Here is a 25464-nt window from a genome sequence, read left to right on the forward strand (position 1 = left end):
CACACAATAAATGTTTGTTTTACTGATGTTATTCAGTATGAAATTATTTTGGGAATTGTGAACTTATCTTGTACTTGTTATAAAAGGACACTTATCTTTCACCCATTCATATTTCTAAGTGATCCACCTAAGGCTTTTCATAGTGCTATTGCACTTTGATAAGTATGTTCCTTTGTTGAGCTTTTACATTACTAGTCCAAGATTGTGGGGAGGATTGAAGGTCGTACTGGGGTCTAAAATTGCTATTTTCATCATTTGTACTATGGTGGATAGTTGTCTAATTGGCATTATATCTCATCTCCTTATATTAAGTCTTGAAACAGATTATATTGCTTCCATTCTAATAGCACTATTATAAGTTTTGTAGTTTATACAGTATTATTCTAATATATACAATTTACAACCACAACAATTGATTTATAAAATTCCATCATATCCATTGTTCACACTCACTTTGTTTCGGATTGTTTCTTTTTGTTTTCTTTTAATTTATCCAAAAAGTCTTCGAGTTCACCGAATTTTTCACTATCAAATTTACCTTTGTTTTTTTGTTTGTCATCATCTTTGGGATTGGAGCTTTTTTGGTCACGATCTTTTAAATGACCTCCTCTATTATGAGACCTCGATCTTCTTTCACGTGACCTACGACCGCGCGATTTTGAACGAGATCTTGATCTAGACCTGTGAGGTCTGTTTCCTGATGACTTCCAGCTCCCTCTACCTCTATAACTACCTCCTCTACCACGACCTCTATATGAACTGTATGATTTCTGTCTCATCGGAGATTTAGAGCCAGATCTCAAACCTGCCACTTTTCTTCCTGGTGAAATAGAGGGTGATTTTGAGTCTGTAAATTTATTCCTACCCATTATTACAGGGCGTGTTTTTGCAAATCCTCTACCAGGTTTTCTCATGGGAGGAGACCTCTTGTAAGATCTTCTTGGAGATCTTGAATTCCGCTTTCTTGATCTTGATCTAGACCTTCGTGAGGGTCTTGACCTAGACCTTCGTGGAGGTCTTGACCTAGACCTGTGTGTGGGTCTTGATCTATGTCTTGATCGTTTCCTTGATCTTGACCTTGTTCTAGATCTTGTTCTGTGTCGTGATTTTGGTCTTGATAAGGATCTAGACTTAGATTTTTGAGATGGAGAAAGACTTCTCTTTCTGTAAGACCTTTTATTATCACCTGATGCGATAGGTTTAGGATCTTCTTTTTTTATTTCTTTCTTTTCACTATTAGTTTTAGGTAATTTAATGTTACTTGCACCTTTCGGTTTTGAAGCCTTACTATCTGAATCTGACTTTGTACTTTTACTACTGTCAATCACTGGTTGTTCATTAATATGGAACATTTCTACAACACCAACATCTTCTTTCTTTTCAGTCTGTTTTCCAAATTGGTCATTTGTAATGTGAATTCGAATTCCTTCAAACTCCCTTGAATTACTTCTTCTAGTTCTTTCTTTTGCATGATAATCTTGTTTAGAATAATTAGATGCTTGGTATAAATCTTCTCTAGATTGTTTCACTGATGGTGAATTCCTCATTTCACCGGGACTATCATCCCACTTTGATTTCACAAGCTGATTGACAAACTCATGTTCTTTTCTTTTCTTTGGGCGATTCTTTATTTCTCCACCATCTTTTCTGATTAAAAGGTTACTGTATGGCTGATCATTAGATGACTCCTTGGGAACAACTCTACGAATATCTCCTACAGCCGAAGAGCCACTATAGTCCAATTCAGAGTCTCCTTTTACTATAATTTCTCCTGAGGTTTTACCTTGATTGCTTGCTAACTTTTTCTTCACCTTCTTTTTAGTGTCACCAATTTCTTTTCTTTTCTTTTTGGATTTTATTTTTTCATCAGTGCCCCCTTTCTTCTTCTTTCCTGGTTTCATTTTACTTCTATTTTCATTCTTTGATGCATCTTCTGGTAGATTCTGAAGAACTGTTGACTGCTCTTCCTTCTTAAATTCATTGCTTTCTGCCCTATCTCTTGGCTCCCTTTCAAATGATCTTCTTGACGATATTTCTCTTTCAAAATTTTCATCCTTTGGCTGTTCTTTTCTATATTGTTGAATGTCTCTTGGACTCCATGTCTTTAATCTGGTTGAAGTTTCTGCAGGACTCCTTCTTTCAAAATCTCCTGATTCTGATGGACTTCTGTCTCTTCCTACATTCCTGATATCTGTTGGACTTTTGCCACTATCATCAGTGATATTTCTCTTTGAACCTTCAAAGTTGCTAGGACTTCCACTCCACAATGTTTGCCTTTGGTTCATATCGTGTCTTCCCTCCTGATATTCTGATGGCCTTTCATGAGAACTGTTTCTTCTTCTGTACCCAGGACTTTTATCACTTTCATACCGACCATTCCTTCCATCCATTGCATTATTTCCTCCTTGGTAACTTTGATCCTGATAATACTGAATATTTCTTTCATCTCTTGAATCATTTCTCCTTCTGTTATCAGGACTATTACCATGAATATTCGACATATTTCTTTCATCCCTGGAGTTATTTCTTCTGTTATCAGGACTCCTCTTATGAAGGTTTGACATATTTCTTTCTTCCCTGGAGACATTTCTTCTGTTATTAGGACTTCTCCCTTGAACATTTGACATATTTCTTTCTCCCCTGAAGACATTACTTCTGTTATTAGGACTTCTACCTTGAACATTTGACATATTTCTTTTGCCACTGGAGACATTACTTCTGTTATCAGGACTTCTCCTTTGAACGTTTGACATATTTCTTTCACCCCTTGAGTTATTTCTTCTGTTATCAGGACTTCTCTCCATGTTAACTGTACTTTCTCTATATTTGGGCAATGGACTTCTTCCTCTCTCATATTTCAAGCTTCTAGATCTGGACCTTCTTGGACTCATGTCATCTTTTCTCCAATGCTGATTTTTCTCATAACTTGGACTTCTGGATGATCTACGTCTACTACCTTCGAAGCTTCGAGATCTACTTCTTCTGTCACTTCTACTTCTTCCAGATCTTCTACTTGGGCTCCTATTGCTGTTCCCTTGGTGACCACTATAACCCTCCTCTGTCATTGGTTGATTTTGAAAATATGTTTGTGGAACTCCTGGGTGCATTTGCTCTTGACTTGTGAACTGGTTGCTATACCTATACATCTGAACTTGTTCTGCTCCAGGGTTACCAATCCAGTTAGGTGGAGGATGACCATACATATGATGATTTGTGCCATACAGCATTGAATTAGGAATTGGTTGTGCTGGTCCCACATCACTCTCCTGGGATGAAGATCTGAACATGTCAGAAAAAGATTGGCCCCCTCCTGACAAAAATGAGGACTGTAGGTCAATACCATACTCATGGTGTGGCTGAACCTCTGGTTCATGCACTGGTTCTCTGTTCACACCCCCCTCAGGTGGACTACTGTTTCTGTGAGTCCTGTCTCTTTCTCTGGAATGACCTTTCCTCTTCCTTTCTCCGCTACTTCTGCTTTCTGAAGAATTTGATGAAGAGGTTGATGATGAGGTTGATGATGAAGAACTATCTCTAGATATTCTCCTTTTTTTCCTGAAAATATAAATGAATATTTCAAAAATAACTTTCAGTGAACTACTTTTTTCATTTTCGTACATATATAGTATTAAAAGGTTGTATATCTAATAACAATAAATCTTATTTTTAAAACATTTTATTACAATTTTAGAAAAAAGACACTTAATATACATAAAACTACTACATGAGTTTTTTTTTCTTTTGAAATCTCCAACTGATATACTTTAAAATGATATACAACAAATATTCATCATAACATGTAGCTTGTCTGGATTGATCATCAGGTGTCTTCTGTGTTGAGGAACATCTTGTTTTTTTTGTTATTTTCATCCAAGAAAAATATCCTACTTTTAAAAGGCATTATTGATTTCTTCATGCTAATTGAAGAACGACCAATGGTGACAATCTAACAGATAATCAGCAGGTCACATTGGGTTTAAACAAAATTTCATCATTATAAAAATTTGTAAGGGTTCCGCGGAACCCAGTGTCTCGCCTACTTTTGCTGTAAATCGCAGGCTTAACAAAAATGAGGAAAAAAATCAATAAAAATATTCCTCTTGATACTATCTTTTGATTGTAAGAAGCTTCTGTCCAAGTTTGGTAAAAATCCAGGATAGTTTATGAATCTAATAAATGTTTTAAAAACTTTAACTGCAGACTGTATGTAATGTTAACTGGAAGAAAAACTAAGTCCATTTATAAGTAAAATACAGATACACAGGTACAAAATATTAACAAAATTTCCTTCTAGATACTAGCTTTTGATCATAAACAAGCTTCTGTCCAAGTTTGGTACAAATTTAAAATAGTATAAGAAATTAAGTTATCAATTTTTTTTTAAATTTAACCACAGAGTGCATTCATGAATGTGTTGTTTCCTGGCAGAAAATCTAAGTCCATTTAAAAGTAAAATACGGAAAAAATGGATTTATTTTTTTACAAAATTTACTTCTGGATACTATCTTATGATCATAAACAAGCTTCTGTCCAAGTTTGGTGCAAACCCAGGATAGTTTGAGAAAGTTATTAAAATTTAAAAACTTTAACCACATAGTGAATGTAATGTTTCCCCGCAGAAAAACTAAGTCCATTTATAAGTAAAATACAGAAAAAAGGAATTTTATTTTTGCAAACTTTACTTCTGGATACTATCTTATGATCATAAACAAGCTTCTGTCCAAGTTTGGTAGAAATCCAGTATAGTTTAAGAAAGTTATTCAAATTTTAAAAACTTTAACCACACTGTGAATGTAATGTTTCCCCCCAGAAAAACTAAGTCCATTTATATATAAAATACAGAAAAAATGGAATTTTATTTTTACAAAATTTACTTCTGGATACTATCTTATGATCCTAAACAAGCTTCTGTCCAAGTTTGGTAGAAATCCAGTATAGTTGAAGAAAGTTATTAAAATTTAAAAAACTTTAACCACAGAGTGAATATTTGTGGACGCCGCCGACGACGACGACTACGACGGAATGTAGGATCGCTTAGTCTCGTTTTTTCGACTAAAGTCGAAGGCTCGACAAAAATCATTTATTATCAGTAAGACTACTTTTGGTAAATGAAAACAATGTCTGAATTATTCAAATTTGAAACAAAATTCATTATAGATAGAACTTTAAAACCAAACAAATCATCTTGGAACATGGAATTATTTGAGTTTGACAAAGGAACAGGAAGCATTTAAAATATGACAAATAGTTCAAGTTTTTTTCGCACAGGTTTAACCTTCTATTCTAAGTGGTAATTTCATTTCGTACAATGTAATGCTGATACATTTGGATCACAATTTTTTATTTAATTGCGAAATGTTGGTTTTGAAAACAAGAAAATTGGTTTAATAATGAATCCATATAAGTATATACAATTCTAAAAAAAAATTCTAAAACATAAATTCTAAGATAATGTATAAGATATAAAACAAAGTCAACAAAACAACAGAAAATTTTAATGCTAAAAATTGATATCAAAATAGCATTTGGATTGTGTGTACATAAAGATATTCTTCCAAATTTACTGATAAGAAAAAGTCATTGCACTTGTCAGTTTCCCAGATTTTATCCATTTCTTATCAGCACAATTTGTGATTTGTTTTTTTGAGTTAAATCAGTATTTTCTAAATATTTTTGTAGTTTTATTTGGTTTAAAACTGTCAATATAAGATGCCTTGTGATAAAAAGACAGCAATACAGCGAGTGTGTGTTAGTGATTTGCAAGTAAACAAAACAAGTGAAAGCTTAATTTCAATGATCACCTTTTTTATCTTCTCTCCTTTTGTTTAAAAAATTTCTTACAGTGCTGGTCTTTTCCAAACTACACAATTCTTATACTCATCAGTGAAAATGTTCACCTTTTCCTTTTATCTTCTCCTTTAATCAACTTCTTCAATGTCTTGGTTGTTCGTTCAAAGCCTTCTGGAGACTTGTTCCTTCTTTCATCTTTTGGGCTAGACTTTCTTCTGGTTTCTTTTTGTTTTCTTTGACTCTGAAAATAAATTTGTAAATTGTGCAATGAAAAACTATCTAACACTTTTAATTTGGTAAGTTGTTTATTAAGTTGTTTAACTTTCTCAAAACTTGCAGAAATTATCAATATTTCTATGTTTAAAAAAAATTGAATACTGTAAATTCAGAAATTATTGCAAAAAATGTGACAGGGTTTTTATCGCAATTACTTAAACTCACATCATTAATTTTTTGATAAGAACGATGGGGGATAATAATCGCATTTTGGTCTTAAATGACAAAATCACAAAAATAAATGCAATGAATATTTCTAAATTTACAATGGATTCTATCATCACAAACAGTAACATACCCTCCTGTAATGTAGAAATCTGAGTGCTTCTCTTGCATCAACAGATGCTTGATCCAAAGACATGGCTTTAGTATATAGTTCCTCTGCCTCTTGATACTTCTCTATGTCCTCATTTCTGAAATAAAAAAGAAAAAATGTTATTCTAAATTCAGTAGTGAATTCATGAGGAGGTGAATCTTGATCTTAAAAATCTTTCCTCTTTTACATGTATTTTTATACATGTAATACCATTGACAGAAAAAAAAAGACTGCAAAAGTATTCACTTTAAAAAGCTAACCACTTTTTAACATTTCTAATTATGTGCATGTATGTCTTTATTGCCACTGTTATCAGAACCAATTTTTTATTAAGAAACCAAAAGCATGTTTAAAGTAATATGGATTAGCATGGATAAAACCTTAATTACAACTTACGATTTTCCATAGGCTAATAGAGTATCATGTAAATATTTTCTTGCATTTGCATGTACAGAATTAATCTTCAAGGCAGCTTCAAAGTCATCAATGGCTCTGGTAAAACTTTCATTATTTGCATATCTGAAAGAAACAAAAATAAAAATAGTGTTTGCATTTTTTGGGGGGTGCTTTGTAGCTATCATATACTTTCTCCTTAAAAAATGTCTGTTCCGAAAACTCTAGCTTCAAATGTTTACAAATGCTACATATTGAAATTATGAATGATTTCTAATTTCTGAAAGTTCCAAATTCTTGTAAGTTATCTACATAATTTCACTATTACTCTACATTTAATATGTTGAATTCAAATGAAATTTATAAGTTTTAACTACATGCTAACTTACAATGCTCCTCTGGCAACCAATGCTTCAACATTTTTCTTGTCAATATCTAATGCTTTATTAAAACACTGTACAGCTTCAGGCTGTTTCCCAGCTTTAAAGTAAGTAATTCCTTGTGCAACACTGTAAATAAAATAAATGTTAAAATATATTTTTCAATCTTAATATAACAAGATTGTCTTCTTGCTGGTTTACAATTGTTTTTCTTTTAAGCTTTTAGTCTCTTTTTATAAGGGGCTGTTCGATAAATTGCCTTTCTCTTAATCTTATTTTGATACTGATTTTGCTGTATACTTCATATTATAATCATGTCCTGGTTTTTCTACATAATTTATACATTTCATACAACATGCTAATGTAAATAAAATAGTCTCCTGTCTTCTTATGCATATTTCTCTTTTTGCGTATTGCTTATTTTACATAAGTAGCAACTTTAATAGGATAACATAAGATTAATTATAAATGAAAACCACATATATATTGTACTGTAACTAGATGATTGGCCATTCCTACCTTGTATGAGCCATCTTTTGAGACTGGTATTTTCTCAAGTTTTCTGCCATATCTTTTTCTGGGATATTTATTCTACAAAATTGACAATGATTTGAAATAAATTTGCTTATCAAAATTGAATCCAGTGAAAAAATAAGTATACCATGATTTACATGATTAATCCTTGAATCCCAGCAAATGTTTCATATATCAGTAAATCCTAAACATTACAATCATCACTATAACACAAGGATATTTAACTATAGTTATTGAAAAAGATTGTAGTTCTTAGCAATACATTTAATTTGGTCCCTCATTCTTGAAAATAAATTGTTTGAGCAATTCTTATGTTTCACATTACCATCAAGATAGACATGATAGATATGCATATTTTTATTATATCTAGATGTTAATACCGTTTTTTGGTATGTATAAAGCGCACATTTATACCCTAGGTCATGTTTCTTGTAAGAGGGGTGCGTGTTATGCATGACTACAAACAATTTCTTAGTCTTTTTTTCAGGTCCAAATTCTGACAAAGAAATTTCCAGGTGAAGTGAAGAGTACGGAATATTTTTGCTAAAACCTCGATTGTTTTTATGTTTTACATGTTATAATTGTAATATGTATCGTATTGTTCTTGATTTGTCATGTTTTATTCAAATAAAATACATTTTATATCTTTGTTGTTACGTTTATTGTGTAAATTTGTCCATCTGTTTTGCAATCCGGAAATTTGCCAAGTCTTAATAAAGACACAATAAAGCTTTTGCTGTCGATTAAATTAGCCTCTAAGTTCCTTGTTGTCATAACTTACTATTTTTGTATGTGTTCATCATAGAGAGTTGAAGAAAAGTGTATGAAAATTGAATAAACCACACTCGTTTTGAAAAGATAAACCGCCATTTTTTCTAATGTATTGATCAGGTGATCGCAAGTCATGTGGGTCAGTCATGTGACTTAATATTGTAAAGTGATGATTTACTCTATGATAAATTTATTAGGAAAAGTACGTTTTTACTTTGTAACTTTTCAACTTTTAAACAACTGTTTAAAACCATTCAAGAAATTATGATTGAAAACATGATAATCCCATAATTGTAACCTGAACGAATTTAATTAGGAACAAGGTCAACCTGTCACTGATTTGTTTTGACATAGATTAGACCTGTTGATTGAGGTGTGATAATCCGGATTAACAGCTAGAATCAACAAACAAAAAATAAAAACAAGGAGATTTTAACAATTTATTACAGCACTAATGACATTAATTATAATTATTAGACTGATTCGTAATTATTTTATTGTTTGAATCAGAACAATAATTTGGACATTTAATCTTGTCCTTGATACTCAAACCATTTATTTAATTTGGATTAAAATATTTATCTCAATCTAATAAAATTCTTATTCATTTGTTAGAATACTTTCAATTTCATATTTATTACGTATTACGTACGGAATTCTCCGACATTGGTGTCCATTTAAAAAATTCCTGTTTACCGATAAACTTCCTGTTTGCCGATTTTGGAGCTGTAACTTTTCCAAAAATGTCTAGGAGTATTATATGACCAATAAACTTTTTTTTCTCTTGTTTCTTGGACCACAAAAGGGGTGTGCACTATACACAAATGCGCACTATACATACCAAAAGACGGTATTCAAATATCTTTTTTTTTTGGAATTTCATTGGTGAGATTTCCATGAAAATCTGGATCATCTTTATTAGGAACCAAATAAAAACCCAGATGAAAACATTTAGATAAGTATCCAGAACTTGCTTACCCTAACTGTGAGTATTCATTGAAATTGTATAATATATCATTTTTCATTTAGATGTGTTTTTAAAGGCATTCTTGACATTACAGAGTTAAATTCATATGTAGTGATCTACACCAGGTCTTATAGTATCATTGTAAAATTGTGCTATTTCAATGATATATACAAACTTCTTTTATACATATTTCAATGTCAACCTTGTTTTTGGTCTACACCGATAGATCAGTCTTATGTACATATTGTTAATTCATAAAACTGTAAGCATTCATAGGATTTTACACAAAAAGCATTACTTAAACTGATTGATCATAAATTTGGCAGTTTCATGTATATTTTCTGTCATTTTCCTGATATGTGTCTTAAATAGGGAGAACTCATGCAGTTTTTCTTCCTGAAAAATTTGAACATGTCCCTTACCATTATTAATCAAAATTCAGTAACTTAATTTGTAGCTTGATAGAATTGTCATTGTTGAAGACTAAGTATGTTGCACTCCACTTTCAAGTACATAAGTATTGCTTTCCCAACACTTTTTTTGGTCAAAAGGCTTCAAATTGTTCCTTCCAGCTGAGAAACTGATTGGTACATCTTTAAAATACAGAGCCCTGCATCAACAAACATGTCATTATACATAAAATTGATTAATTCTTATATTGCTGTTATATCTGCAAATCTGCTGAGAAAATATATATTAATCAATTATCAAATGAGAAATTCCTTTCCAAATATGACATCATAATGAAAACAGACAACTAAATTGTCAAAGGTCATGATCCTGGTAAAAATCAGTCCATAGAAACAATAATGGATATCTAAGAATTAAACTAAATCTAAAAACATTAATTATTAGACATGAATGTCTTTTTTTCATGAAAACCTTCACTACCTTCTTACACCCATTTGGGATTCAGAGGGAATATGAAAAACTCCAAGGAACACATATCAAGTGCATCAATTTGAAAAAAGGTATTTATCTATCCAAAACTTCAGAAATTTCTGAGTGTCCACATTGATGACCCTTCAATATTATAAATCATATAACTAGAATAACAGTTTATAAATTCAGTGCTTCAGATTATGAAGTAAACACACAAATATATATACAGACCTATTTAGTCCTCTCATTAATGAACATGTTTCTTCCTGGTCAAGTGTTTCCAACATAATACCAATGTTGCCACTATTATTAAACCCCAGAATAGAATGTAGCAGCTCATCAAATGTTAGGCCTCTTATATGAAGCTTTCTCCTGAAAATATAAAAAGTTTCAATACTTATATAAATCTTGTCACATTTTATTCCTAAGAAAAGCAAGTTTAACAAGTGAAACTGCGAGCTACTGCTCACTGATGATACCCCCGCCGCAAGTGGATAATATTAATAGTGTAAAAATATGCAAGTGTTCGGTAAACAGGAAGTTGTCGAGTGATGAATCTGAAAACGCATCACACAGTAAAGCTGACTTATATAAATCCTGAAACCAAATTTCAGAAATCCTTGTATTGTAGTTCCTGAGAAAAATGTGACGAAAATTTTCAACTTGGCTATCATGTGTAAAATCATACAAGTGTTCGGTAAACAGGAAGTTGTCGAGTGATGAATCTGAAAACGCATCACACGGTAAAGCTGACTTATATAAATCCTGAAACCAAATTTCAGAAATCCTTGTATTGTAGTTCCTGAGAAAAATGTGACGAAAATTTTCAATTTGGCTATCATGTGTAAAATCATACAAGTGTTCGGTAAACAGGAAGTTGTCAAGTGATGAATCTGAAAACGCATCACACGGTATGGCTGACATATATAAATGTTGATACCAAATTACAGAAAGGGTGGATGTGTAGTTCCTGAGAAAAATGTGACGAAAGTTTTGTGGGACGGACTGACTGACGGACTGATGGAGGGACGGACGGACGGACTGACAGACAGAGGTAAAACAGTATACCCCCCCTTTTTTAAAGCGGGGGTATAATAAAAAGTATAAAGACAAAAATTAACCTACATAACATTAATTCTTAAAGCTTTCTTCTAAAAACTAAAAGTATTGGTACATCATTGCTATCTGTCCATATTTAGTTACCATGGAGGCTATCATTTGAAAGGTAGGTACCAATGTCAGTTTTCAATATTTCAAAAATTATTAAAAATGAATGGAGAATCTGTCCATGGGACAAAACTTTCTAGAACTGTGTACGTGATGCTACTTTAAATTCAAACTTGATCTGTGTTTTGTGGTAATAAGCATTGTGTATAAGTTCATACCATTTTTTTGAGGCAAATTAAAGTTAGAGAATGGAAACTTATTTTGAAACGTATCTACCAACAGGGGTTACACTTTATACCCCCTCCTCATTGACAGGGCCATTAAAAAAATGTCAAATGGAAGAAATGTCCTTTTTTTAAGTCTTTTCCTTTAAAATCCTATTTTACTCCTTTAAGGAAAAATATGATAACTAATCACAGCTAAATATGTTGAAACTGGAAAAGAATTAACTTATTTTTCAGAAAATGTAATAAAATGAATTTTCAATTATTAGAATAGAACTTGCCTAATACTAATTTCCTCTGTGTATTCTTCATAGTAATGGAACTGATCCATCATAATAAAGGATTTCTAAGCCAAATTTTAAAATTAACTTCTTTCTGCAATCCTAGTCTTATTCCTTCATTTATCTTATAATTAACAAAGACAGTTGTGAAGATCTATACTATCAATTGATTTCTGTCTAACAAGACATGCATATGTTGTCTTTGTTAAAATTGTTTGTGTGGTTAATCAATGAAACATCTGGACAAATTATTTGATATTTCAGAAAACAATTGATTCATATGTCATTGATTCAGATGAAAGAAAAACCCTACTTTTTATATTGATTATTGAAACTTTATGATAGTTATTGATATTTGTCTAACTTTTTATAGATCCAGAAAAAAAAATAATCTTATTTGATAAGTTTTTAACACTTTTCTTTATTAACATTTATAATGACACACAGAGCCTTAAAAGGGTCAAAGCTAAATAAACTTAAGTTACATGTTAAAAGTCATAAAGGTAGGCAGCTTAAAATTGAGACAGGCTTTTTCTCATTTCATTTTTACTGCTTTTGAAATGAACAAGATGATTAAGTACAAGCAGGAAGAGAATTATATACATTTTATTGGTAAACTACCTAACCTACTAAGTAGATAATTCTGTGCTTTACAAGAAATGTAAGAACTATTTCCAAAATGTAATTTAATTATAATTGTATGAGAAGACTTTCATGAGAATAAAAAAAAAAATAGCTATTATAAATAAAATATGTATTTATGACAGCAACCAGCACTTTCATACCTTGGGCTCTTTTCCCAAAATTCTTACAAAACTTTATGGTAAATTATACTTAAATGCTCATGACTTATAGAGTATTTATCTGGTAACATTTATTTGTGAAATCAGTTGCATTAGTTTTTCTGCTCAGTTAGCAATATCATTATATATCATCCCAAAAACACTTGTAACAGTTCAAATATCCTAGCCAGCTATTTATTCCCTTATAACACTTGGAATATGACTGTAGGCTGAAAACTCAATTATTTAAGATAAACTTACCTATACTGAACAGGAAACTCATCTTCATTAATCAAAGCCTACAAAAACAAATATAAAATTGTAAAAACAAACTTCCCTGAAACCAAGACCATGTTTTGGGTAAGAAATGACACCACTTAAATTTCAATAAAATAAGGCAGAATAAGAGTTTAATTTCAATGATTTATTTTGGTTAAGGTGACTACAATATTTTGTTAATGGGATCGATCATTCGACAGAATTTTAAAACTTGAAATATTGAAGAGACTAAAGTTAGTCCTCTTTATTCTTATTGTGATTTATCACTAATAAAAAGATAGCTTGAATGTTAAAATAATACATACCAATTTAACATCTGAATGATGTTCTGGTAAAGATCTTTCCGCCATTGATACTATCAGCTTTTCTGTCTCAGGATTCACACTCAGAACAACAGCTGAAAAAATAAATGAAGAATCTACAGAATTTTTTGAACATTTTTCCTAATAATTAACAGTAAAAAAAATTTGGGGTATGCCATATCTGTGGGTGGTCATCAACCAGAATTCCTTAAAGTGATCATAAGTGTATCTTTTCTCTAATTTTTGTTTGTATTTGTTCATTAGATAAGGGTTCATTTAAAGGAGTTTTTTTTATTCCATTTAGACTTGCATTTTTTTTAAAACATGAAAGCAATGTCTATGTAATCAACTTAAAGGACCATAAATTTCTCCCAAATTTGTCAGGGTTATGTCCATATGATTCATAATGTATTCCTAATATTATTTAATATAGTGAATTTCCCCATATTTATAATTTAAGAAATATAAAATATGTTTGGATTTTCCAAGTCTTGTTAATGCTGATCTTTTCACTAACTATAGCTAAGTTTAGTCTCAATGGTCTAATTTTTGCAAACAATGTTAATGAAGAAAATAATAAACCGACAACAGCTGTCAATCTATGGCAATAGCTCCTGCTAAATAGCTCACTCCATTATCAATCATAAAAATAGTCATAAAATTATTTTTTCTTGTTCTATTTTATCTGCAGTATCTATGCAGCTTACAAGAAATGTAATGTACATGCAAAGTCAATATAAAATTTGTGATTGTTCCTGAATGGCAAGGACATCCGACAAAAGTTCAAAATACATAGCGTACCTCTAACTTTATCTCTGACTTGAAATCCTTCTATAGCATCTTGATTTGGAAATAACTTTGGTAATTCTTTTACAGGACAAAAAGCCTAGAATAACGAAATAAACATACACTTTTATACATCAATATACTGCAGTGTTTTCCATTCGGCATTTAAGCCAGGTGTGCCGACCACCTTCTTTTGCAAGCCAACCACCTTTCGATTTTAGGAGGATTTTTTTCAGTTCCGTACCGTTAAAATTTGAATACTAATCGCGCCTCGCTGATTTGTTTTCATTGACAAAGATGGCGTCCAATCGTCAAATTTCAATGTTTTCATTATCAATCGGGGTACAAGAAAGGCAGATGACGATGATGATAAAGAAAATACTAGACCAAATAAGTTAAATAAAATTGATAGTAATGTTGAAGTTGTGGAAATTGAACAAAAATCAACCAAACAACGGAAAAGACACGCAAGTGAAGACAAATATGAGCAAGACTTCAAATGGCTTATAGTCACAGAGGAAGGATACTACTGTTCTATGGGCCAAAAATACGGCACAAAAGCAAGAAACAGGACATAAAATTGTAAATGAAAGAAGAGAGAAAAGAGATAAATTGTGGACATTTAAAAAAAACCCACCCGGTTGCAAGTGATTTTTTTAAAACACCCACCTTCCCTTAGTGAAAAAAGGAAAACACTGTACTGTAAATTAAAAGAATTATTGCAAAGTTTTTAGTATTGCGGAATTTTTTTTTCTCAATATATGCATTGCAAAAATTGAAATCGCATTTATAAATGCACACAATTATTTCTGAATTCAAAGTTGTCAGGCTAAAACATGTCACAAGATAAAACTAATGTAAAGAAATCAGTTCTCTAATAAAATTAAAAAGATATAAAAATCTATCACAGCAACTGCAAGAGCTAAAGCAATAATGTGTTTATATATATAGATATTAATTGCTGACTTACAGATATTCTGAGCTGGTCAATATCCCTGGATTTGCCATTGTCCAGACACAATAAGGTGATGACCAGTCCACTGTCCATTACAGAGGAAACCACACCTATAACTATGTCATGTTTCTCCACACTCTGAAATGACATGAGTTATAAATATAAATAATAATAAAGATATTAACAACAAAAGTCAAATAAATTGTGAATGGAATTACGTGTAGTAGTAAATATGTGATCAAATTGATCAGAATAGAGAGAAAACTTACAAAAGATTCATCATGCATGCTTGTTAGGTTAGATGTGGTGTGTAAATCCGGGTCAGACTTCAAGAGACATCATTTTCCCTGATTTTGTAGTTAAAGAAAACAAGAGTACACACGCTGAAATGTCTCGCCTTCTTTACTAATCATTGATAATATGTTGATAGACCTAAATATAAAGCTTTATTACAACTGTCACATAAACTCAACATTAACCAAGAAAACAAAACATTGATCAATGAACCATGAATATGAGGTCAAGGTCAGATGAACCATGCCAAGCCGACATGTACAGCTAACAATTCTTCAATACAACAAATATAGTTGACTTATTGCTTATAAATTAAGAAAAACAGACCAAAACACAAACACCTAACACTTAGCAATGGACCGTGAAATGAGGTCACGGTCAAATAAAACCTGTGTAACAGATATATACATCATAAAATATTTCCATACACTAAAAATAGTTGACCTATTGCATAAAATATTAGAAAAATAGACCAAAACTCAAAAACTTAACTTTGACCACTGAACCATGAAAATGAGGTCACGGTCAGATGACACCTGTCAGCTAGACATGTACACCTTACAATCATTCCATACACCAAATATAGTAGACCTATAATTTGCATATAGTATAAGAAAAACAGACCAAAACACAAAAACTTAACTATAACCACTGAACCATAAAAATGAGGTCAAGGTCAGATGACACCTGCCAGTTGGACATGTACACCTTACAGTCCTTCCATACAACGAATATACTAGACCTATTGCTTATAGTATCTGAGAAATGGACTTGACCACCAAAACTTAACCTTGTTCACTGATCCATGAAATGAGGTCGAGGTCAAGTGAAAACTGTCTGACGGGCATGAGGACCTTGCAATGTACGCACATACCAAATATAGTTATCCAATTACTTATAATAAGAGAGAATTTAACATTACAAAAAATCTTAACTTTTTTTTTCAAGTAGTCACTGAACCATGAAAATGAGGTCAAGGACATTGGACATGTGACTGATGGAAAGTTCGTAACATGAGGCATCTATATACAAAGTATGAAGCATCCATGTCTTCTACCTTCTAAAATATAAAGCTTTTAAGAAGAGAGCTAACGTCGCCGCCGCTGTAGCCGCAGCCCGATCACTATCCCTATGAAAAAAATTCCAACCAATCCTTTTTCTTGAAAGCAGATATATAAAAAATTGTGTTTGTGCCAAATAACAACAAAATGTGTATCAAAATACCTTAACTTCGGAACTTACATTAAAGAAATTCTTCCTACATTCCATTTCTGGGATACCCATATAAGTCTCCAAAGGTGGCATCTTTGCAAATGTATCTGTGAAAAAATAAAAGGTTGTTTATATACCAAATTTTACAACTATATAAATTCTTAACCATTACACTGAAACAAAAACATACAGTTAAACAGCAGTCAGAGGTGTTAATTAGACAAGTCTTTTTTTTTAAATTACCTACAGATATATATATATATATATATATATATGTAACTCTTAAGAATTTTTTTACTCTTACAAAGCCTATTCCTATTAAGTAACTTTTACCTTCATAGTCTGAAGTCTTTCTTTCCTTTTCCTCTTTCTCTGAAGGTGTAATGAAAAGATAATCTGCTTTCTTTGATATAAACCTGCAAATCCTCTCCTTCAGTTCAGGATCCCTAAACATCAAAATTATTTTCATATTAAAATCATATTTTATCCTATTTTCATACATGTTATAAACTATTACAATCATACTTTCAAAACATTCAATACATCTTACTTGATATTGTCTTTTGTGAGGGACCTAGTATTTTTGCAGGTAACCTGGATTATGTGGATATGCCGTCATTTCATCTAATTATACTGTCAGATTATCAAAAGTGTTTCCTATATCTGCAGCTGCAAGCCATTCCTGCATGTTTTTACAAGATTTGGAACACGGGTGAATATCTCATCAAGGTACAGAATGCTTATAATTGTGAAGATTGATGTTTGTTAGATGCAAAATTACTCATCCATACACAAAATAGCAACAGTTTTACCGCACATACAGCAAAGGAGTAGATGAAAGGTGGGAAGTTTTGACTGAACTCCTGTTCTCAAGAGCCATTTCAGATGCAGTGTTTTAATATTGCATTTTACAGTATTCTAGTAAATCTTTTTCCTTAATAATTACACTTACTCAAATCCTGGAGGTTTTTCTCTGTATTTTGATATATAATGAACCACATTCTCTGGAAAATGCTGATTTTCTTCTTTCAAATTTCGTATCAATGCCGGACCATTTTTCTGGACTGCATGTCCGAGAAGGAAAGAATCCATCGTTCTGAAGACAAAACAATGCAATCATACTGGTAAAGAGAATTTTTAATATTTGAAATTGCAATATTTATGGATTAAAGACTCATCTAATACAAAAAGAAAGGTGATTTGCTAAATCAACTTATAAACCAGGGCCTTACATCATTCATATACTTAACTTTCGTTGTGAATATAAATTGAAAAGCTTTTATATAAGGTAATTCTATATATCTAAATTTAGAGCCCTTTTGGCAAAAATGTGTTTTGCAGATGTTTTAAGAAAATAACAGTGATAGCAAATCTGTATCACTTTGTAGTTATTCTACAGAATTTTAAAATTGTTAAAATCATTTAAAGTATTTAAGTTGATCAGAACATTTTTTCACTATATACATGTAGGTTTCAAAAGGACCTGAAGCTTTTATAGATCAAAGTTTTTATAAAAAACATCAATGTTTGGAGGTTTAAATTATTTTCTAGGGTTCCCATTAAGATGATTCCAATAGTCTTGAACTAAATGATTCATCATTTTCCTAACTGGCTACAAACAAATAAAAAAAAATTATAATATGTCAGCTTACTTTGATATTTCACCAGAAGATATTGAAGATCCATAAGGGCATAAGATCATTTACAAAGTCCTGGTCAGTTGCCATGACAAAAATGATGAGTCACCTAGCAAAACTGAAAAAATCTCAGTGAGAACTCTCAATGGATCATTTTACATAATTCCTAGAAAAAAGAAACTTTCAATGCAAGAATGAAATGTTAATAACTTGGAGTTTTTTGGAATATATCTATATTGTTCTTTACATGTTTTTAAATTGGCATTATACATGTAAAAATAAAGAGCTTCAACAATTTTATTAAACATGCTAAACCCAAAGTTCTGTGAATCCCACTTTCAAGTTATTTCTCTGAAAATCACAAATCACAAACTTAGTCTTCTTATAGTAGTGAAACATTCCTCCTATATAGATGCTGTTACTTTTGTCGACATGGGTATATACACTGATATATGGATAAAGTTGTTCTTATAACAATAGCTTTGCTAAAGTCACAGGAATAACATCCAAGAGAACGCTGTAAGACAAAGACAATTCCTTCATATTTTTGTTAATTTACTCAGTAGTAAATATTCCATAAAACATCTTCGCAGAAGTATTCCTTCCACATCTTTTCAATTTAAAACATTTCATCAACTTCTCCTGCTTTGTCTTTAGTTTATCTGCACATTTTCCAAGTCATCCATTTTTGTCAAATCCATAAATGCATCACAAATCTTTTTTCTTTCTTCAGAAATATACACTCCTGAAAAGATATTAGTTAAACAATAAGACATGTAAAACAACTGTAATTGCCTCTGATAGACTTCTTTTAATAGCTATGATACATTTGTACTTAAGACTTACTATTTCAAAGTTTCAGAAATTAAAGCCTTTATTGAACAATCTACATGAGAAATAATTTATAGTTTTTAGATTTCAGCACAATTTTCACTATCATAAATATGATAAAGCAGAGCAAAAAAATCTGAATGTATAAAAATGTACATGTTTTTTATAAAACTTAGAATAACATTTTTAGGTCTTTCCACTTTTCGTGGAAAGACCTTTTGTTTTTCTTCTGCCGTCTGAGATTTTGTCTTACAACATATCGAATGGATTTTTTGGTCAATGATGTTGTACAGTAATGGGGGTTTCAAAACTCACCCTGTGTGACCGAACACTTATTCTTATAGGAGTTATCTCTCCACGTCCCCTTTTTAATGTTATCACTATATCTCTAAAACCGTAAAAGATTTTAGCAAACTGTTTTCACCAAATTGTTTGTCTACTCCTGAGAATGATTTGGTTTATTTTGATTTAAGTGATCGGAAGACATCTTATGGGAGTTATTTCCCTTTGAAAATTTAAAATAGGCGATTTGTTGGATAAATTCATACGTTTTAAGTCGTAGAGACCTAGTCTTTTGATATGAAGTCCTTAGTCCATTTGAAGAAAATTGAGGTCAAGGTCAAAGGTCAAGGTGATGTTCTAAATTTTAGCGATTGCTGCATTCGAATAGGGACAGCTCTATTCATTCTCAAAAATTTTGCAATCTTTTGACATAGAAAACACCCTTTTCTATTTAAAATAGATATTCTTCATTATAAGGTGTCGATTGAATTTTGCTTGTTATCGTTATTCCACAGAAACTGTGGCAGTAAATGATATGATGTGTTTGCCAAATTACTGTTAACAATAAGGCGCAACTTCAACCTATTTCAGTCAAAGTGTTTTGGTTAACCCTTTTAGGAGTTTTCTCCCCTTATGTATTTCAAATCAGTATTTCTCCACAACCATACAAATGATTGACCTCCGGTCTTCCGTTTTGAGTTCACTGACCTATGACCTTGAAATTGAGGTCAAGGTCATATTCTAAATTTTGAATTTTGCTTGTTATCGTTATTCAAAAGAAACTGTTACATGATGTGTTTGCCAAATAACTGTTTACAATAAGGCGCAACTTCAACCCATTTAAGTCGAAGTGTTTTGGTCAACCCTTATAGGAGTTCTCTCCCCTTTTGTATTTGAAATCGGTATTTCTCCACACCTATTCAAGTGATTGACCTGGGGTCTTTTGATTTGAGATCACTGACCTATGACCTTGAATTTGAGGTCAAGGTCAATATGACGTTCTAGATTTTGACCTTTGCTAAAAATTCTTTCTTGTTCATTATAAAACAATTAAGACTTCTGCATATACCTATTAATCTTATTTTTTTTATATCAGTTTGAGGTACCAAATTACATCAACTAGGAGTGACATTTTCTAACATCGTTTTTTAAATTTCATTCTTATTATCGAGGTGGAAAGACCTTCAATTGTTCTCTGAAGAATTGGTTTTCAATTATTATTAAGTTACTTATTTAATATTTTTTTTATAAAACATTTTTCAGTTACATGGCTAGTAAAAACATGCAGAATCTTAGGTTAAATCTATAACACGATAGCAATGTACCAAGCTTTAAAAATTTTAGTTAAATCACAAACAAAGGGCTTTTTGAATTTTCTAGTTCTTTTGTGGTTTAATCAATTTGGTTTTCAAAAAGTGACCACTGAGATTAACAACAATAAATCAGTAAAACATTGGACTTGCTGATGAAAGGGCATAATAATTTCCTTCATTTTCTTTAAAATTTGTAAAACATAAGGCCTCTATGGATACCTCGATGAGAGGGCATAATTATTCCCTTGATCTTTTTCTATAACTAAAATAAGAAGCTTTTCAATGATAATTCACAATAAAACAACATCTTTAACAAATGCACATGTTGCATGTAAAACAATAGAGCTACCTTGGCAGTTCAAAATAAAACTTCAACAACTGCATTAGTATGCTTAAATGCATGTTATTAATAGAGCTACCTATAGGTTACCATTTTTTGAAATTATATGAGAACCAGAGATACCTTCAATATTCACAGTCACTTACTTTCTTCACTGTTTCCTTCAGAAATTCATATTCACTGTTTTCTTTGATATAGGTTTACACAGGCTTGGAAATGAAATGATCTGGAAGGAATTTAAATCGGTCCTTTCTAGCCCTTTTCTTGACACTTCAATAATCTTTTATTATATGTACCTAATAACTCTATAAAACAAAATCAGTATGTAACAAAGTTAAAAGTTTTCTGTGAATATTGTCAAGATAATAATGAAGTCTTAATTTTATTCTAGAAAGCTTTCATACTTAAACAAAGAAAATCAATTTCATTTGAAAGTGCATCCAAGTGTTTTCTTATTGTTGTGTGTGATCCATATGGCAAAAATATGCAAATGCTCTAATTTCATGAATTTCAATATTATTTTTTTCTTTAAAATTAAATTTTTCTAATCACCTGATCACTATTTAAAAACATATCTGACATGTACAATGCAATGATTAATAAACATTGAACAATAATATCAAAGAAAAATTGTTAACAGGAATGCTTCCTTTAAAAACTTACCTTCTTAATTTACTTCTTCAGTTTTTCAATTTCATACAATCATGACAAAGAAGGTATCATAAAATATCTTAAGAAGTAATTGAAATCTCTTGCTGTTGAGTTTACTGTGTCAAGGAAAACAAAAGTTGTGTCTTCAATTGTAAGATGTGTTCAGTCAAACTGATAATGCCATCATATGTATGGCTCAATATTATTTTTTTTGCTTTTTACTTATATTCAAACATGTACACAATGTTCTTTAAAAAATTGAAAACAACACGTTTAATAAATTCTTGCGTCTGAAGCGCTTTTCTGGATTTACCTTCATCAGGAACACTCAAAGCCAAACATTTGAAATCAGAAGATGTATAAGTACCGAAACGGTTGACTAGCTATATGGCAAAAATACCTAAAATAAATAGCCAAATTCCTTTAAAGCCAACTTTGCCTGAGGGAATTGAAACCTTAGTTTCTTAATAATTTACAAATTTACAAACAGACAATTTTAGTAAAGTTTGTTAAATCATGTCAGTACTGAAGTACTAACTACTGAGCTGATAATACCCTCGGGGACTGATAGTCCACCAGCAGAGGTAAAACACAAGAAACCTATAAACTACAATAATGCCTAAATGGTTTAAATACTTCCTTTACCTCTGAATTCAATAAATAAAGGAAAATCTGTTCAATGTTAAAATTTTATGTAAATGCCTGTCAAGAACAAAGCATTGCATTCATTTTATTAACTTAACATAAAACATATTTATTGCACATCTTTTTCAAACTTGCACATGTACAATGTATGTAGATGAGTAATATTGATTTAATTATTGACACATAAAGAAAGCATTTGACTGTCTACCCCATGATCTTCTTTTTAAACTTAGTAAAATAAGTCTACGTACATTCAAACTAGATCTATTAAAATGTTATCTCACAATAAAACAAAGTGTAATAAAAATAGGACAAAGAACTGTGTTGATGATAAATCTGGCACTCCTCCTGCTCCTCTGCAATCAGGTATTAAACCCTTAGGAAAAGTTAGTAAATCCTTCATATCATGGTTCTAATCCAAAGAGTAGTAGGCAAATCTAGAAAAATTCCAGCCAAAAAAACCCAACACATTCACATAATACAGCCTTTAAACTAAAGGCATAAGTAATTAGTGTGATGATGAGAAGAACTTCTAGTTGAAACCATAGTCTTTAAACTGTATTGCAATACACAATGTATCTAATATATTTGTTAAAAATCAGCACAATTAAACATACTAGACTATCTAAACTTACCATTCATCCTTCATTCTTTCATACCTCAGCTATTGTACAATAACATAGCACTAAATCTTTTTTAGAAAAATACAATAAAGAGCATTTAGGTATGGGCTTTGCTGAAGGAGCTATGGTGACCTCTGGGTGTTTATTTCTGTGTCATTTGGTCTCTTGTGGAAAGTTGTCTCATTGACAATCATACATCATTTTTTATACTTAAGATTTATTTACAATTACAAAAGCTTTTACAATGTATAAGGTTTTACTCGAACAGTAAAAATAATAAATCCATATGGATTTTTTACATAATTTTATTACCATTAACATAATTAAAGAAAAGGCATATAATTTTAGGAACAAATGCATAGTTGATACACCTCTACATAAAACAACCAGGTATGGTGAAAAAAGCTTCGATTAAGAGGCAGCAAGACTATAGAATAGAGTAGGTACATCATGTACATGACAGTATGCATTTATTAAATACAAAAATCAGGGGGAAAAAATGTCAGTATACTGAGTCAGATTTAGGTATTAGACTTTGATTTTGTGTAACATGAACCTAACATAATATCTTAATTTGGCCTAATATAAGTTATGACATATCATGCTGCTTCAGAGCTAAAAAAAGAGGGATGAAAGATACCAGAGGGACAGTCAAACTTATAAATGGAAAATAAACTGACAATGCCTGGCTAAAAATGAAAAAGACAAACATACAAACAATAGAACACATGACACAACATAGAAAACTAAAGAATAAGCAACACGAACCCCACCAAAAACTAGGGGTGATCTGAGGTGCTCAGGAAGAGTAAGCAAATCCTGCTCCACATGTGGTACCCGTCGTGTTGCTTATATTATAACAAATCCAGAAAATAGTATAATTCGGTACATTTTTGTAGGTCACATTCATGAAAGGGAAGGGGATTGTAGTTATGACTTAAGGAACATATCCAACATCATTTGTGAAATGTTTATTCCATAAAACTAATCTTTTCCACCTGCTTGATTTGGTTCATAAGTGTTTCTTGTTTTTTATATAGATTAGACTGTTGTTTTTTCCCCCGTTTGAATGCTTTTACACTAGTCACTTTTGGGGGCTCTTTATAGTTTGCTGTATGGTGTGAGCCAAGGCTCTGTGTTGGAGACTATACTTTGACCTATAATAGTTTACTGCAAGTGTGACTTGGATGGAGAGTGAGCTTTATCTTTATTAATCTATTTCTTTTCATTTTCAAACCGGATACTGTATATAATATTTTGCTGTCTTAAGTTATAACTAATAAGTTGTATTATTTTACTTATGCTTGCTCGCTTTTCTACCAGTCTTTACTTTATTGTTTATTACATACCTGTGTGAAATGTGTTGATATCTATGTTGTATTGCTTAAATGTGTTTTATGATTGAGTATGTACTTCTCTATCTCTTTACATTGCATCTGATTTGTCTGTATTTATGAACATATACAAATATATTATGCTCTTTTAAGACATGTAAATTAATGCTATGAAATATTCGCACCAGCAAAAACGGTGTATCACAAATAATTTGTGTTTTTATGTCTGACAGTTTTATTAGAATAGAGATAACAATATTGAATTTTAAGCTTGGAAGGCATCACCATTAAACTTAATTTGCGACTATCAAATCACCAAATGATGCTGTCTGAGCTTAAAATACAATACAGTTGCATTGTATCTCCTAATTCATGTAATTATATATATCAGTCGATCAAGATTTCATGTCCTGTGTTTGATCGTTTATTCAACATGTCTTTAGATAGACTATTACTTATATTCTTATAACCACTTTGGGTTATAATCTATGACCTGTTTGAGTATAATTGTAACTAATATTGACACAAAGGCAAAACCAAAGGCTTACACGGCCGTCTATAATGCATAATTAGACAAAACAGTCTGCCCATTGTGTTAATACCCTTGTTTAAATTAATCTAAAATAAACAGATATGGGAAAATTGACGCAGTTAATAGCTTCCATTCTCCGAAGGATGAACACGAAAAGTCCGAAAACGGAAAAGCCATGCTTCGTGAATTTCGTCTGAGTTAATGGCGATGAAACACTATCGTAAGAACAAAAACGAGTACCAAAATGTGAAGTAAAGGCTTCTCTTTACGAAAACTGTAGTTATGCCTACCAATCGAATTTCTATTTCTGCATATTATTGTATCGCTTATAATATTTTTACAGATTCTCAATCTCCCTTGCCAAAATAATTATGAGAATGCTACCTCCACACTGGAGAAGCAGGGTCATTGGCTCGCCGAAGTTTCCCGAAGTATTCCGTACACAACCGAATAAGTTATCCTTGTGGATCATGATCGATCATATGTATACAGGATCACATAGACAGTTTACAAGATAGATCAAGTTCGACTAAATAGAGACATATAAAGTCTCTGGACTAAATAACTTACAAACTTCATTAGTCAATTCTTCTTCTTCTTCTTCTTCTTCTTCTTCTTCTTCTTCTTCTTCTTCTTCTTCTTCTTCTTCTTCTTCTTCTTCTTCTTCTTCTTCTTCTTAGTTTTC

The 25464-nt window shown here is 31.4% G+C and overlaps 1 protein-coding gene across 3 annotated transcripts; it reads right to left on the minus strand.

Moving 5' to 3' along the window:
• Positions 1-352: 352 nt before the first annotated feature.
• Positions 353-25205, minus strand: LOC143067357 (uncharacterized). Of its 3 annotated transcripts, none has more exons than XM_076240547.1 (15): positions 25070-25205; positions 17544-17687; positions 16925-17037; positions 16622-16698; positions 15101-15223; positions 14146-14230; positions 13348-13439; positions 13025-13062; positions 10541-10681; positions 7675-7746; positions 7165-7284; positions 6779-6901; positions 6365-6479; positions 5898-6031; positions 353-3555 (listed from the first exon to the last, which is right to left on the minus strand). In XM_076240547.1, the coding sequence occupies exons 2-15, from the start codon at positions 17681-17683 to the stop codon at positions 450-452; spliced, it is 4479 nt and encodes a 1492-aa protein (XP_076096662.1). In that variant the 5' UTR covers positions 17684-17687; positions 25070-25205; the 3' UTR covers positions 353-449. The 3 variants fall into 3 exon arrangements, with proteins under 3 accessions (XP_076096662.1, XP_076096665.1, XP_076096664.1); XM_076240550.1 differs by having other exon boundaries at positions 17544-17712; positions 25070-25153; XM_076240549.1 differs by lacking the exon at positions 25070-25205 and adding an exon at positions 25020-25038.
• Between the last annotated feature and the right edge of the window lie 259 nt (positions 25206-25464).

This window comes from Mytilus galloprovincialis, chromosome 3 (assembly GCF_965363235.1).
Source record: "Mytilus galloprovincialis chromosome 3, xbMytGall1.hap1.1, whole genome shotgun sequence".
NCBI classification, from domain to species: domain Eukaryota; kingdom Metazoa; phylum Mollusca; class Bivalvia; order Mytilida; family Mytilidae; genus Mytilus; species Mytilus galloprovincialis.

Excerpts from the sequence above, each read along its gene's own strand:
- LOC143067357 (XM_076240547.1), bottom strand. The coding sequence starts at position 17,683 with ATGGATTCTTTCCTTCTCGGACATGCAGTCCAGAAAAATGGTCCGGCA. Across the intron at positions 7,285-7,674 it reads CAAAAGATGGCTCATACAAG|TGTTGCACAAGGAATTACTT; the intron begins GTAGGAATGGCC and ends TTTTATTTACAG. Across the intron at positions 3,556-5,897 it reads GGAGAAGATAAAAGGAAAAG|GAAAAAAAGGAGAATATCTA; the intron begins GTGAACATTTTC and ends TTATATTTTCAG.